Raw genomic sequence first — 16,358 nt, 5'->3', positions numbered from 1 at the left:
GTTTAATTGTCAACACGTCAAAAAGCAAGGAGAAAGAGAAAGAGCTGGTGGAGCTGTCCTCTGTGCGTGTGTTTGTATTTCATGTTATAATGAAAAATAAAAGTAATAATAAAAGTCCGCCAACAAAAGTTCATTAAACAAGCAGCTTTTAAAAGACAAAATAATGGGAAACGGAAAAAAACCCTCTTCATATAGACCTATTGCATAATGAAGGGAAATTATTCATTTTCAGGTTGTTTTCAGATGGCAAGAATCAGAAACCTGATTTCGTTTTCCATTGTGTCTCCAGGCTCCCAAACAGAAGCTGTGCAACTACACTGACCTCCACACGGGGGCGCCCTGGTTCTGCTACAAGCCAAAGAAACTGACCTGCGACACCAGGGTGACCCTGATAGGATCCAGACAGAGAATAAAACCCTGGAAGAGCGGCTCTTTAAAAGGTCAGTGTAATGTTATGTGTTCTCTCAACCAGCTCTGTGTTGCCTGCAACATAAAACTCAGGAGAGGATTGCAGACATTTGCACCTGAGATATTCTGTTGATCAGATCTTTAACCAAATAATGGATGGATCAGATTGATTCCTTCTCTTAATAAATGAAAACATGGTTTTAAATTTTTTGTCTTAGTTTTTCATTACATTTTTCTTGATCATCTGAAAGACCGAAAAATACAAAACAAACAAAAAAAACTCAGAAGAAACAAGGAGTAATAATGTCTTTCTCCGTGCTGTAGAAGTGACACGTGGTGCTGGATATAGACTCTTTCCAGCACCTTTATAGTACATCATGTCTTTAAGAAGAGTCTATCCTCTGACCCTGAGTATTTGTAATAGGAGACCCATCCTGGTGCTAATGCCTCAGAAATCACAATGTCCCTGGATACAAACAACAAACCCCAACATGGAGCAGGAAAAGCAGGGGGACAGAAACAGTGACATTTGCTACAGAATGTGGATAAGACAAAGATTTAGCATTCCATGACAGTCTGCCTTCAATTTGCTTTGCTCTGCTGTAGCGGCGTCAATATGAAAGTCTCCATTCCGCCATCAATATTCTACCACATGTTTACCTATTTATTCTGTTCTTTATTCTGTTGTTCTTTTTATCTTTATTTTTTCCTTCCTAAAGATTTTATCTTCCCCATTTACATTCCAGGTGGAACCAATGAAAACATGAAGACCTGCTGGTCCTGCTGGTTATTACTACCAGGGTGCTTGGCGAACACTAGATGGCGCCACAGTCCGTCAGTTTAACAAGGCCACAGCAATCAGCCAGTATCTGAAAGGGAAGGTGCTCCACCTGAATGGAGGCTCCACCATCAGGCAGTGGTTTGAATATTTGATCTCAACAACACCAGGTAGACGCACAATAGGAATGTCCAGCAACAACTGAAACTGCTTCATGCCGCAGCCTAATCTGTTCTGTGCAAACGTTCAGATCTCAAGATGTTTGACTTGAGAAGTCCAAAGCAAACGGGACCTTTCCTGGCCTTGGATTATAAAGACAACATCTTGGTGACGTTCCAGTGCCACGGCCCTCCCATTCGTTTCACTAACCTGTTAGTCAGTCAGATGCGTTATATTACCAGTGAACTGAAAGGTTTGGTTGGCGGTACGAACACTGTTGTGGTTATCGGCATCTGGTCGCACTTCAGCACTTTCCCCGTTGAGGTCTACATCCGGCGCCTGCTGAGCATATCGAGGGCAGTGGAGCGGCTGTTGACCAGAGCTCCAGGTACGCTGGTCATCATCAGGACCGCGAACCCCAAAGCGCTTTCCCTCTACAAGACTCTAACCAACAGTGACTGGTATTCCTTACAGCATGACAAGGTCCTGAGGGCAATATTCAAAAGAGTGAAAATCCGACTGGTTGATAACGAGTTTTCTACTGTTTTTAGTTGACGGTTATCTGGCATATCGGAAAATTTGGAAGGTGTCGGCAGCTGTTTCGGCCCTTGTCAGTCTGGTGATGATGCTAAAGAAGAAAAACGGAAGAAAAACAGCGAGTGACTGAGGGTCATTGCGCGTAACGGGAACCCTGTAAATTCTAGACACTAACAGGTACCATAGAATTGCACAAAAATCCGTGAGGGACGGTGGAGTCCCAGAGCGAAATTCCGTGAAAGAGGTGTATGGAGACTCGTGACGGAAAACCGTTGAAAGGCTGTTTACATCGTTTTAAACTGCATGATTGTGAGTGTGAGTGGGAATAAAAATAGCAACAGGTATTTCGTTACATATAACACAGTAGGAGTGTAACCAGGAAACCTTTTATAGATGCGAAAGCAGGAACCCCCCACTTGATGACTTTGTGTGTCTGTGTTTGATATGATGTACAGCACTCTGAAACGCCTTGCTGCTGAAAAGTGCTATACAAATAAAATTTGATTGATTGATTGATTAAAGATAGTGAAAATTAGGTGAAATTTCCCTTTTGGCATTTTCCGAATCGGAAGCAGCAATCAGAAGCTAACTTCAGCTTCAAATAGTCAGTTAGGAACGGATAGGAATGGCGTTTCCTTCTGTGTACTTCCATTCTGTTTAGGATCCTTCTCAGAGTCTGCATATTATTAATGGTTTCAACCACAAGGCGAAGGAGCATCAATGTCTGTCCAGGAAAACTTGACCAACTCCTGTTAGCCACTGTACTAGTCATCTTTACGCCTGCACTAAAAATATGCTACCGCCACCTTCTGGATGAATTAAATTATCACGTTTCTACAATATAATTCTGCTTATTCAAATTGATAAATTTTTTTCCATGGAGACATACCTGATTAGATCAAGTCATTTTGTAATTTTGATTTTCTTTCACAAATATATATAAATTCCCTCATAAAGAACAGCATTTTATAAAACCAAATGGTCTTTATTGGACCATTTATTGGAATATTTATATGGAGAAAAACCCACAATGTATGTCTTTGTCCATTAGGTTTGCCATTTTAAACTTCATATAAATCTTTGTTTTTTTTATTGCCAGCATAAAGTCACCTGACGTCAGTATTTGCAAACACTTCATTGCATCTAGCGATGCAAAGTCCAGCTGGTCAATATCCATTTTATCTACAGCCTGAAACGTCTACATCTCCCTGGATACAGAAACAGTTTAAGGGTTTATATCATATTTAAAGTTCTTACATTTTACCAAGGCAATTAGAATTAAAAGGATTAGCTCTCAAAACAGAAATACTGAATGAATCATTTAGTGATGCAGAAGTGGAAATGTAATGTTACTAGTCAAGAAGGAGTGTCATAGTCAGCACACATAATGGCTTTGCATACAAGGAAGGAATGTGGCTAAAATTAACAGGATTGCTTGGATCAGATTAAAGAATGGCGGGTGGATTAAATAAACGGGAATGTCTGGTTCAGCTTAATCAATGTAGGGTGGGTAAAATTAACAGAAATATCTCGTTCAACTTAAAGAGAGGAAGAACAGAGACGTGTGGCCGACGATGCAGAAAAACACGAAGGTATACTAAAAAAATTAACTAACATTTCTTATTTCTTTTGAAAGAAACAAAGCCACTTATTTAACATTTAAAGAATACTGAACTGTTATTTATTCTGTCGAGAGAAGAGGATTTACCAGCTCTTATTTGGAATGTAGTTTCTCTTGGATCGGAAAAAAACGGAGGTTGCCAAATAAGATCGTTTCTCCGTCTTCTGGCTTGTGGGGTTATTGAAATTAATAATGTGATTTTAACCAACCTCAGGGAAAAAGCTTCTTACTTTTGAAATTTTACTGGCAGAAATGTTTGAATTATGCTTTTATTCTGAAGTATTCTGCATTATTTGTCAAGTTATGGTCATTCTTGCTCTACAAATCATTCCATGTTCTTCTCAAAACGAGTTTTATCAAGTTAAAATTGCTTTTGCTTTCATTTTATACATAAATACAGAGTCAGTTTGATCTTTAACACCTGGAAAAGCTCATGAGACAAAAACAGAGTTTCATTTTGTTTGTGATGAAAGTAAAATATGTTCCACCTTCAGATAGAACTCGTGTTCATACAATACAATAATATAACAGGAAACCTTACAAGTAAATATAAACTTAACCTTGCATGAATATAAAGTAGGAAAAATGTATTTGTTATTCTTGGGTGTTTCAGGCTCAAAGATGGGTTTAACAAGTAGAAACACCTTTAGCAATAGTCACTAGAAACATGAACTTATTTATGGGTCCAAAATCCCAAACATTGCAGTGGAGACATTTTGGCATTTTTACCAGTTAAGGACTGGTATTTCACCAAACTCATCGAAATACAAGCACAAAAAGCTTTTGAGTGATTATGAAGTGTGATTGTCTAGAGTAGGAGTTGGTCATGGCCAGACACATGTGTACCAAGTTTCATAATTGTTGATCATATCACGGCTTGGGGATGATTTTTTTCATGCTTTCCAGGGGCTGCTGTGGAAAAATTCAGCTCTGTTCACCAAATATTGTACTTCCTGTCAGAACACAAACAGGGGTGGATTAGGATTGGTCACAGCAAGTTTGGAGAAATTGTACTGTAATGTGTCTAATTTAGAGCCAAGCGTATGGTGACATGACATCCGACTCCGCCCTGCTACCATGGCCATAAACTACGGAGAAAAGTCTGTACTTTAAAGGTTCCATTCTTCCCTTTTACCTCAATGAGAGGTTTTAGCTACATTTCTCTGTACTTTCACCTTCAAAACTCCAACTTTCCCTCCAGAGTCTCCAATACTGCAATTAGACTGTGTGCGGTAACAGCATTGTAACAATGGATAAGTAGATAGATTCCTGAAAAAATATCGACTTCACTAACACCTTTGCTTTTAACGCAGTTATTCCCATCGCTGATGATGAGTCTAAGGTTGGAAGCTCTTCTTGCCATCTTCAGATCACTCTAGTTACTTCCAGTCAAATAAACATCTTTATTTTAAACCTAAATTTTAAAAAAGTCTTCAGAGGGGTATATATATTTCTTTCCCTCAATCATGAGTAATAGTTGTTTTCATAATTTAGTGTTTTTACTGTATTATAAAGACAATACAACAAAAATACTGCAGGCTGTTTGGCGATTATAAATATAAGTAAAATATTGTCACCACGTTGTTTATACTGCAATGCATTCTGGGTAAATGACGTATCCTTGGTCAGATTGCACGAGCTCCATCCAGCCAGAACAGGAACGAGTAACGTCACTAAACCTTTTCAATTCCAACTGGAGCGATAAAAAGCCGACCAAACTGAGGAAGAAGTTGGTGTTTGTGCTGCTGCTGCTAACTTCAGCTTCGTAAATGAAGCAATTAAGTAGTTGACGTGTTGTGTGTGTGGTTTGGTCTTCGGACCGGTAACACCTGTTTAGAGGTCTGTGATTTCACATTCGTTACAGGCTTCAGAAGCAACATAACTTCCTTATTTAAAAGAGCATCCAGTGCTGCTTGTCTCTAATGTTTCTTCCAGCGTCTTTCACTCGCTCACTAGCCTGTGGCAGGGTTGACGTGTTTGTTGTGGGGCATTTGGTTTTTGGCTTGCGAGGGTTGTGACCAGCTGTTGGATCTTTTATCAATTTTTGCTTGTAAAAATGACTCAAAGTCTTCTGGAGAGAAATATTGAGAGCATAAATGTGGTTCCTGTAGACGTGTTCTGGCTCTCTCCCATTGTGCTCTGATTTAATTTTCACATGAAGAGATGTAGACTCACCTCACCTTTTTTTTCTTCTTTTTTTTCTTTTTTTCCTTACAGCCTACAGCAATGCTAAATTTACAACAGTCAAATGCAATATGATAATTAACAACTCAGGTAGTTAACCTTTCTGTGTTTACTGTGTAGATTCCAGTTCAGAATGGACTGAACAGGGTCATTAACCCAGCATGGATTGAGCAGATAAAAAAAAAAAATCATCTTCCAAGGGTGAAAAATATAATGAAAGCAACACATAAAAGTCCAACAAATGCCCTTGAGATTTCACAATGAGTTCAAAGGCTCAAACAGCCAGATGTATGCCGTATCCTTTCTGTGGGATTTACTACCCTGAGAGCTTCCGTGTGACAAAATAGAGCAATCCTAGCGTACATTGTCTAAACCTGCTGCACCTTTCAGGGACAAGAGTTGCTGGTTGTGATCTCCAGCAATCTCCAAACATGACACAACTATAAATGCATACACTCATGCCTAAGGACAATTTAGAGAAACCAATTGACTTAACTGGTGTGATTTTTGACTTTGGGAAAGAACTAATGTACTCAGAGAAAACCCATGTATGTAATGGGAGAAGATGCAAACTCAATGCAGAAAGACTCCAGGCTGGAATTCAAATCCAGGACCTTCTTGTTACAAGGTAACAACGGTAACAACTGTGCCATCATGCAGCCAGAGAGCGGATGTTTCACAAAAAAATATCCCCCCAAAAGTGAGGAAGTAGAAGATAGAAGCAAATCCTCCCACTTAACTTCAATCTGTTTACTTCCGCAATAGTGCCGGCGCTTTGGCTCCACCCTGCAGTGCAGAGCTGCAGAGCTACCAACCTGCAACTTTTAGATCAATTCCTGCTCCAACAAGCCTGAGTCAAAAGGCTGACATCCCTCACAAACAGTAACTCAGCTCTGCATTCTTTTCAAAATCAATAGTCATTAACCTGGGTGCTTTTTTGATTTTCTTTGAACACAGAGCCAGATCGAGTCGTCACTCCTACTGGGAGGCCAAGCTTTAAGGAAACGTTTTCCTATGAAGTACGGATGGCTCGTTCTGTTGTTGGCTGTTGTTGTCTTATGGGTCATGTTTAGCAATCCCAAAGTCGCTGATCACATAGCCGGTAAATTAGCAGAGGTGAGTATTTGTCATCTTTCAAACATGAACTTCAACTTCATAAGCATTGTAGGCTGGTAAAAGTACAGCTTTCAAGTTCAATGAACCAAGTTTATTTGTATAGCACATTTCAGCAACAAGGCAGTTTAAAGTGCTTTACATCATGAAAACACAAAAATACAGTGATAAAAGACACCAGAAAAAAAATTGTAATAATTTATTTAGCAGCTTTTCTATCCAATTATGAATTGGTTAATCAAAAAACCTTACCAAATTAACCCTACACTGTATCATGTTTTATTTATTGTAAGAATTATGGATAGAAAGTTTGGTTAATACAATAATCGTTAGCTGCAGCCATAGTTCATTTAGTTATGGGGGCTTTTTGACTGATAACTCCCAATCTTTGGGAAAGCTTCTGGACCCGAAAAGTATCAAAACCCAAATGGGAAAAAGAAGGAATTGTTGGGTTTTCAAACAAAATATTCAGTTAGGGCGTGCCGTGGTGGCGTAGGGGTTAGCGCGACCCACATTTGGAGGCCTTCAGTCCTCGACGCGGCTGTCGCGGGTTCGACTCCCGGACCCGACGACATTTGCCGCATGTCTTCCCCCATCTCCTTCCCCGTTTCCTGTCAGCCTACTGTCATATAAGGGACACTAGAGCCCACAAAGGACCCCCTGGAGGGGTAAAAAATATTCAGTTGTAGTTTTATGCTAATGCAGGGTCACCTCAATATATAAAATCATGGAAATGTTAATATACAGAATTTTAGGAAGTTATCATAATTAATCAATAATGTGTAAAGAAACTATGATTTTATGGCACTTGATTTGTTCAATCTCTAAACTTTATTCTCTAGTTGAAGAAGAAAGTCCCGACCACTGAGGCTCTGATTCCCACCACCAGAACTCTGAAACGTCCCACTGAGCCTCCTAAGCCAACCAGTTTCTGCTCCTTCCACTCTGTGTTACCTGAAGACGCTCTTGAGTTAGAATTTTTAAAGAACTACATCACCTGGCCTGAAACACCATCTGTCCCAGCCAACTTCTGCCTGAATGACACCAGTCATCCCGCTCACAGCACGTTCACCATTCTTCCACGTGACGGAGGGGGAAGTTGGCATGTTGGTGATCAGCTGGAGGTTTTGATCAAAATTAATGACTTTCTTGGTCGCCCCAAGAAATCTGGCGGAGACGTCCTGTTTGCTCGGCTGCACAACCAAACTGTTCAGGCAGGCGTGGTGGGGAAAGTCTTTGATCATCGCAACGGTTCCTACACGGCTGTATTCTCTTTACTCTGGGAAGGAAGCGCTCAGGTTGAGGTAAGACTGAATGTTTTTCTCTTAAATGAGCAAATAGTGTGAGCTAGATTAGATCTTCTTTTTTACTTTCTCCTAAATAAGCTTTTTGTGTCGCGAGTTCTGGATATCGAGGACCTGAAAGCTGAGAGTAGGAGGGTAATGTGTTAGATCCATTTTTTAATTTGGCCTGAGTTTAATCTGCCTGTTTTTACCACAATGTTTATACACAACCCTTTTTCCTCTTGTTGTCTATCATGCAGTCAGAAATTTGAAAGGTGGTGACTGACGTGAAAAAGCAGAAACTTCCTTTTTGAAATATTTGACCTGTTTGACCCAGGAGTGTCTGATGACGTATACCACAGCCAAACCAAACTTTGCTGTTTCTCTTGACAACCAGGGTATAAGAAAACGTTTCTTGAGTATTGGGAAATATAGTCACCCCTTCAGTATTTCCGAGTTACATTAGGAAATTGAATAAAAGTGAGTCTAATTAATAGATCAAAAAACAGCTAGGAAAGAGCAGGACATTAAAGATAGCTCAGCGAGAACTGATTAATGCAATAAACATAGCAGAATTAAACAGCTCAACCATTTACTAAGGTTGAGTTGTAAGAGAAAGGCAAATAAGAGACAGAACATAAACTCAACAGAAATGACACAAAAACAAAAGGAGCAAAGACAACATGGCAAACTACAGTAACTGGATCATTAAACTAAAATGAAGCCCCAATTAACACATAGTCAAATAATGTACAGTACAAAGTCCCAAGATAAGCATGACGTTCTTGAACTCATTTTGTTTCTCCACAAAACAAGCAGGGTGCAACTTAGAGCAATAAATACACAATATCACCACAGCATATTGTGCATAACCTTTACAAAAACTGCTTCTACAAACATTTGTGAAATATTTAGTCTCTCTCAAGAATCAGTGGTTTCCAGTGTGGTACCGTGAAATGTTATGATCTGTCCAGTAAGTCCAGTTGGGAAATTTCCTTGCTACTAAATATTCGACAGTCAACTGATAGTGAGGTTGTATCAAGGTGGAAGTAATGGGGAGCAAAAGCAACTCTGGCACAAAGAGCTTAGCATGTAAAATTACAGATTTAAGCTGATGCTAAGGCATGTAGTGACCAAAGGTGGCCAATGTCCTGTAGAATCAATGGCTATAGACTTTCAGACTTAATGTTGTGTTCAGATTTGCTGAAGAACAGAGAATAGAGTATCATGGAATGGGGTTCCTCATCCTACATCTGTATGTGCAATACAAGGCACTAGGTCCACAATACAGCAGTGGAGAGATGTTTTCTGAAATAATAAATGAAGTATCTTTGTTTAACAAACTAATATAATATGGATTTACTATTTGCCAGTAAACCAATATGGCAAATGCATTGTACAAAATGGAAAATTGGGAGATTTCAAGATTTCCCTTTTCCAGCCTGGGACTGACCCTTGATTGAACCTGTATCCTCTGCTGTACTGGTGAGGAAACTGGGGCACCTGGGTCTCCCCCACAACATGTGCTGCTGGATCATGGACTTCCTGGCAGACCACTGCCAGAGGATGAGAGTAGGATCCCACCTGTCCTCAGCAGTGAGCACCAGCAAGGCTCTCCACAAGGCTGTGTGTTAAGCCCCCTATTCTACACCCATGACTTTAGCCTCACTCACCCAAACAAAATCATAAAGTTTGCTGATGATACCACAGTGGAATGGAGGTGGAACGACTGTTTGGTGCACCACCAACAACCTCCATCTGAACACCTCCACGAACTGGTTGTCAACTTCAGGAGGTGTAAACCAGACATTCAACCCATCATCATAAATGGGGACAGTCGGGCGAGGGTGTCAAATTTCAAGTTCCTGGGCACCAACATCAGTGAAGACCTGACCTGGAACTCTAACTCCACTTCAGTCCTGAAGAAGAGACAACAGAGACTGTACTTGCTGAGGATTCTCAGGAAGAACAACCTGAGAACTGAGTTCTTGGTGTCCTTCTATCGCTGCTGTGTGGAGAACCACAGTGGGATGAGAATCACATCCCACTGTGGTTCTCCAGCTCCACTGCGGCAGAGAGGAAGCAGGTCCACAGGGTCATAAACATCGCCCAGAGACTGATTGGCTGCCTTCTTCCATCTCTGGAGGAGATCTACATGACCCAATGCGTCCAGAGAGCCCGCAGTATCACCAAGGACACCTCACACCCCGGCCACCACCTCTTCAAACTCCTGCCCCTGAGGGCAATAAAGTCAAGGCCAAACAGACTAAAAAACAGTTTCTACCCAAGAACTGTTGTTGCCCTTAACACAGCTAATCCATCTAAAACCTTATTTATTTATTTTTTCCTTGACATCCCAGTTGTTCTGCTTCTACCATATTTTTTATATTTATTGAGATAAACTTATTTATTGTTTTCTTATTCAGTTATTTGACTTGCCTCCAAGAGTTGCAATTTTTAAAATTTCATTGTGCTTTCTTTCTTCATGTACAATGACAATAAAAGAAATTCTGATTCTGATGAACTTAATAAATGTCCCGAGAGGAATCACCCAACTACAACACCAAAGGAAGATCACTGATCATACAAACCGTTTGGATTAAGAATCAGATGTCACTCAACTTGTATTTGAAGGCAAACAAGTAAATATCTTTGGCAACATAGTACTATGTCACATTTACCAGTGAGATTTTCCAGTCCTGACCCAGAGAAGTGATATATTATTCCAGTTCATTTGCTATGAGAAGTTTTTCTGTAATAGATACCATCTATCTTACACAAATAAAAGCTTTGACTTTTTGGGGTTTTACATATATTTAAATCTTACTTCACAAGAGAAATTGCATTTTGAGAATTCTTGTCGTTTTCATAAAGGTGACCCTGGTCCACTCCAGTGAGGCAGTCACAGTCCTAGAGAGAGTCAACTTGGAAAAGCCTGGCAGGATTTTTTTTCAAAGCCTCTTCCGCTCAGGCTCGGTCACTGAGGATGCCAATTGTAACGTGTGCCTTAAGGCACCCCCGGAGCAGCTGTGCAACTTCACTGACACCCACACCGGTGAGCCCTGGTTCTGCTACAAGCCAAAGACGCTCAAATGTGAACACAGGGTCACCCACGCTTTCAAAGGTTTTGTACCGCATCCAACAGGCAACGAGGCCAAGCTCTTTCAAAGGTAAAAGTAATAATTAGTTTATATTCAGCTCTTTTCTATTGCATGACAAATGTCCTAAAGCTTTTTATGTCTCTTTGCCCACTAGCTGTGGGTGGTGTGTGCAGTAAGACTTTAGTGGAGTTGACTGTTGTTCACAGACTTCAGAAGCAGACATGTATTTACTTAAAAAACTGACATCTTTTCATCTTTCAGGTGTTTTTTTGGCTTTGGTTTGTTTTGGTTTTTGTATCTTTTTGTTGTTGATGACATTGAATCATCAACAAGTTGATGACGGTGCAGGAGTTTATAATTCAGAAGTGACCAACAAACTAAAATGTTGCCGAACCAGAAAAACTTACCATCAACAGTCAAGATAAACAAAGACTGTGTGAAATACTTTTAAAATGTCCCCAATAAGACAAAAAGGAAGACAATATTTGTTTCTTGTTACTATCTCAGACAATTTTATTTCCTTTTTTTTCAATGTAACCTATCTGGTAGGGTAGCACTAAGACTTGCTGTCTGACTGCCGCAATGAAGCCGAACAGATTTACTTTCAAAAGTGGAGCATTAAGGCTTTCACTATTATGCTCCACTTGATATTTATGTCAACAAAACTTTATTGGTAACTGCTTTGGGTTTATCTAAAAAGTAATAGACACAGAGTCAAAAGGAAAATGGAGAAAAAACTTATCTGCAGTTATCTGTCGGGATAACAGCATCAGAGAGTCTGGCCTTGAAAACCTGAACAAGCTAATAAGAAGGCTAGCTCTGTTCTGATGGACCTGTTGTGGAAAATAGATTAGACACACAATGAACAAGTACAATGATAATCTATACTTCGTTTACAAGTAATGCAATGTGACTAACCTGAATTGAAGTCAATTGAATGAAAGTAAAGAAAATGTGCCATTCAGTAAGAACGCACACTGGAATTAGCAGTTAAAATTTGTTTTGACTTTAGTAACGAGTCTTTCATACAGTTTCTTTGCTCTTGTTACAGTGGTGTCAACTTGAAAGTCTCCATTCCGTCTTCAGGATCCTCCAAAATCACCATTTTACCAAAACTAAAAGGTAAAAGTTGCTATATTGTCATAAATGTGTTACAATGAATCATTGATTGCCTGACATACATGGAAAAAATGTAATCAGCTATTCTATGTGTGGCTTTCTCAAAACAACTTTGTCCAATGGCATTTTATAATTTACATGATGTGTTTGGACTTTATTTCAGGTACATAAAACGGAGTTAAATGTGGTTGCATAACATGTAACACATTCATTTAGAAAGACATGCATTTTTCTTGAATAAACCGTAAAATACTGACTTGCTATGAAACTACGATAATGTAGAACAGCTGTTTGTTCTGCTCAAGTTACTATCATAAAACACAATCATTAAATATCATTTGTTTTTTCCTCCAGTTCCCAATGAAACAGTCCCTGTTAACATGTCAGGTAAAGTTGCTGTTTGTATAATTGGGTAAAAGTTTAATATCCACAAAGGTGTTTCTGTAAAGTAATGCTGGCATTCATTTTCTATGTCTTAACATCATTTTGGTTTTCTTTTCTTCTTGTTCTTCTGAATCTCCCCTCATCTAGAAGCCATGAGAGGAGCTGGTCCTGTTGGTTATTACTACCAGGGTGTGTGGCGAGCACTAGACGGCACCACAGTCCGTCAGTTTAACAACGCCACAGCAATCAGCCAGTGTCTGAAAGGGAAGGTTCTCCATCTGTATGGAGACTCCACCGTCAGGCAGTGGTTTGAATTCTTAATAGCTAAAGTTCCAGGTAGATACTCAGTAGAAATGTTTGACAACAATTCAAATTGGTTCCTTCTGACTTGTTCTCTGTTAAACTTTCAGATCTCAAGAAGTTTGACCTGAAAACCCCCCCAAAAACTGGGCCCCTTATGGCCTTGGATTATAAAAACAACATTTTATTGACGTTCCGCTGCCACGGCCCTCCCCTCCGTGCTCCTCTATTGCCGGTCAGCCAGTTCCACTTTGTTGCCAACGAACTGGACAGCGTGGTTGGAGGAACAAACACTGTAGTCATTTTTGGCGTCTGGGCACACTTTGGCGTTTACCCTGTGGAGGTCTACATCCGACGTCTGCTGAGCATAAAGAGGGCAGTGGTGCGGCTGTTGACCAGAGCTCCAGGTACTCTGGTTATCATCAGGACTGGTAATCCCAAAAAGCTGACGCTATACGAGTCACTGACCACTGACGATTACTACGCATTGCAACGAGACAAGATACTCAGAGCAATATTCAAAGAAGTTAATGTCCGACTGCTGGACGCGTGGGAGATGACCCAGGCTCACTACCTTCCACATGACCTCCACCCACCTCAACCCATAATTAAGAATATGATAGATGTTATTTTGTCCCACATATGCTCCCAGAGGTGAAATTTAAAGACACATGGAAGAAGTAGAAGACTGTAGATCTGTGTGGTAGATCTGGTAACTATTGGTGATTGGTAACACATACTTACCGTTTGACTTTTGACACAAACAAATCCAGCTGTACGGAAGAGGGGAAAAAATATTAACAAAAAGAAGCAGATGCAGGGTTTGTGTTTTATGGGAAATGTAAGGACACTTTATGGTGTATCAAAGCTTTTGTTCCATTAAATATTCAATAAAAGAACATAACCATAACTCTATCTAATCTCTGAACAGTCAACATCCAATTTTATCTCAAACGTCTTTTCTCAAGCCTGTTGCCTCTAAGAGTTTTTCACAACTTAATGCATTTTGATGTAAATCAATGTAGAGCTCTGCATTAATATGCTCATGTATGCTCGCTATGCTAGCTTAGATCTCGTCAGTTTTGTTCTGTGTGGTGTTTTTCAAGAAATTACTCAAATTACATGGTGATCACGGCGCAACACAGTTCTGAAAGTAATGGAGACATGGAGGTAACATTGACATAAACATTTGATATATAAGTGACTCAAAAAATAATGAGTCAAAGTAATACTGTATAGTGAGTTGTGCAGCTAATGTTATCTTAACAATAAAGACATTTATATCTGTTTATTTTTTGCATGTTAATTAAAAAACCCATTAAATTACTTAGTTATTAATGTAATCTGCACTTAGCACTAGTAACATTATTTCCATTACTGCAATAGAACGATTCTCTCTGAGTTTTATGTGTGCAGGTCCAGTTCTATGTTTTCAGCCTGCATTGCAAAGTCAGTGCATCCAAGCTGCTAGAATCACATTTCTACATTAATGGGCGTGCTGTGGTGGCGTAGGGGTCAGCGTGACCCACGTTTGGAGGCCTTGAGCGCTCTAAGCGGCTGTTGCGGGTTCGATTCCCGGACCAGGCGATATTCACCGCATGTCTTTCCCCCTTTCTGTCAGTCTACTTTCATATAAGGGACACTAGAGCCAATGAAAGACCCCCTGGAGGGGAGAAAAAAAATTAATACAGTTGTTTAAATGATTTGTTCTTTATTGATATGACATTTCTCTTGAATGACTGTTAAAACAAGTTTTCCAGCTTTTTAACAAATAACTGAATTAGCACAATAATCCAGTTTCTTTTTCTTGTTAATATTGTATTTATTATATTTTCAATTTATAGGCTTTCATTAGTTTTGGTACATTTTTACTGCAAAACATCAGCGTGAATTTTTTAATGATTTAGAATTTTAGGCCCACCTTTTACCTTTCAATAAGACAATATAAATTCTACGAATCAATTATGATTATGTGATTAACTTACATATTTGGTTAGAGGACTTGATCAAGACATGAGGCTTAAAGTTTAGGACTTGGACTGGACATGTTAGGTCTGCAGGCTTGTGTGTAGGACAGTGGCTGTGTTTGTGTGTAACTTCCAATCAGAAGCAGCTTAACAGAGAAGCAGTTCAAGGAAGAAGATACCAGATTGCTTTCCCAGCTAGTAGAGTAAACAGGCGCTCCTGAGTTCACCTTTAACTATTCACAAATCACACCTTTAACTATTCCAGTGTGTTTTCGCTTCCTGGTCTAGTCTTGTACCCTCATCTTTATCAACTCTTGCCTGTAGTTAAGCAGCAATGGCCAAATGAGGCTTTAAAGCCCATTGATTTGCCCAAAGGTTCATTACTTGGTGCTTCATTCATTGCTCACCAGTGACATCTAGTGCTGAACTGAAACTGTGACAGCCTTGCCACTCAAATAAATCATACTTCAAAAATATGACAACATGGCAGTGTATGCAAAATTGTCAAAACATTTTGTCAAACCCGTGTCCAGTAACAGTAGGGTCCATTGAATCATATTTAACTAAAATGATTGGCACCCAAATGTCCTGCTAAAATATTGACCATCAGTTGTTGTCCTTAATTTTGTGGACTGAAGACATTTGATGTTTTGTGTCTTGACAGTGAAGTGTTTGTTGGGGCAGAGATGGTTTGTTTTGTGTTTGTTACTTCCTTTCTGAAAAACTAGAATTTGTCTAACTTCTATTTTTCTAGGACTTCTGGTTCTGATTGATTAATAGGTATGCAGAAAATTTCACTCTTCCAGTGGCTGTTAGTCTGTTTCCGCTGCGTGTGTGTGTGTGTGTGTGTGTGGCTAAAAACTATGAGGGGCCGTTTAGGACAAAATGTACGTTTTGTCTCTCACACACTACCAAAAAGTCTCGCATACTCCAAAAAAATAGCCTCGCATACTCAAAAAAATTACGTTTTGTCTCTCACACACTACCAAAAACTCACGCACACTCAAAAATTACTCACGCACATTCAAAAAATACTCAAATTGCGTATACACACACTACTAAAATGTCACACACACACACACACAAACGTTAACTTTCTCGCTCACATACACTACTATCAGCTCGCTCACATACACTACTATCAGCTCGCGCACATACACTACTATCAGCTCGCTCACATACACTGTACTAACAGCTCGCACATTCACAAACGTTAACTTTCTCGCTCACATACACTACTACCAGCTCGCGCACATACACTACTACCAGCTCGCGCACATACACACAAACGTTAACTTTCTCGCTCACATACACTGCTATCAGCTCGCACACACACAGACGTTTATCTCTCACATACACAAGACTAAAGTTGAACACACACACACAGTACTAAGACTCGTTTTA

At 39.7% G+C, this 16,358-nt stretch overlaps 2 protein-coding genes across 3 annotated transcripts; both read left to right on the top strand.

Annotated features, from left to right (window-relative positions):
• Window positions 1–280: 280 nt before the first annotated feature.
• Window positions 281–2,051, top strand: LOC116737156 (NXPE family member 3-like; the record flags this gene model as incomplete). Its single annotated transcript, XM_032590167.1, is given in 6 exon segments — window positions 281–416; window positions 419–440; window positions 833–930; window positions 1,155–1,183; window positions 1,185–1,356; window positions 1,437–2,051. Coding segments are annotated over 6 exon segments (921 nt in total), but the record flags the coding sequence as incomplete, so codon positions are not given.
• A 1,334-nt stretch (window positions 2,052–3,385) lies between these two features.
• LOC116736440 (NXPE family member 3-like) lies at window positions 3,386–13,897 on the top strand. Of its 2 annotated transcripts, none has more exons than XM_032588888.1 (8): window positions 3,386–3,474; window positions 6,645–6,803; window positions 7,643–8,104; window positions 10,958–11,253; window positions 12,236–12,306; window positions 12,658–12,690; window positions 12,838–13,023; window positions 13,098–13,897. In XM_032588888.1, the coding sequence occupies exons 1-8, from the start codon at window positions 3,457–3,459 to the stop codon at window positions 13,643–13,645; spliced, it is 1,773 nt and encodes a 590-aa protein (XP_032444779.1). In that variant the 5' UTR covers window positions 3,386–3,456; the 3' UTR covers window positions 13,646–13,897. The 2 variants fall into 2 exon arrangements, with proteins under 2 accessions (XP_032444779.1, XP_032444778.1); XM_032588887.1 differs by having other exon boundaries at window positions 12,835–13,023.
• The last annotated feature ends 2,461 nt before the right edge of the window (window positions 13,898–16,358 follow it).

Source organism: Xiphophorus hellerii, chromosome 17 (assembly GCF_003331165.1).
Source record: "Xiphophorus hellerii strain 12219 chromosome 17, Xiphophorus_hellerii-4.1, whole genome shotgun sequence".
NCBI lineage: Eukaryota > Metazoa > Chordata > Actinopteri > Cyprinodontiformes > Poeciliidae > Xiphophorus > Xiphophorus hellerii.
The sequence above is the reverse complement of the archived record's forward strand: the minus strand, read 5'-3'. Positions and strand labels throughout refer to the sequence as shown.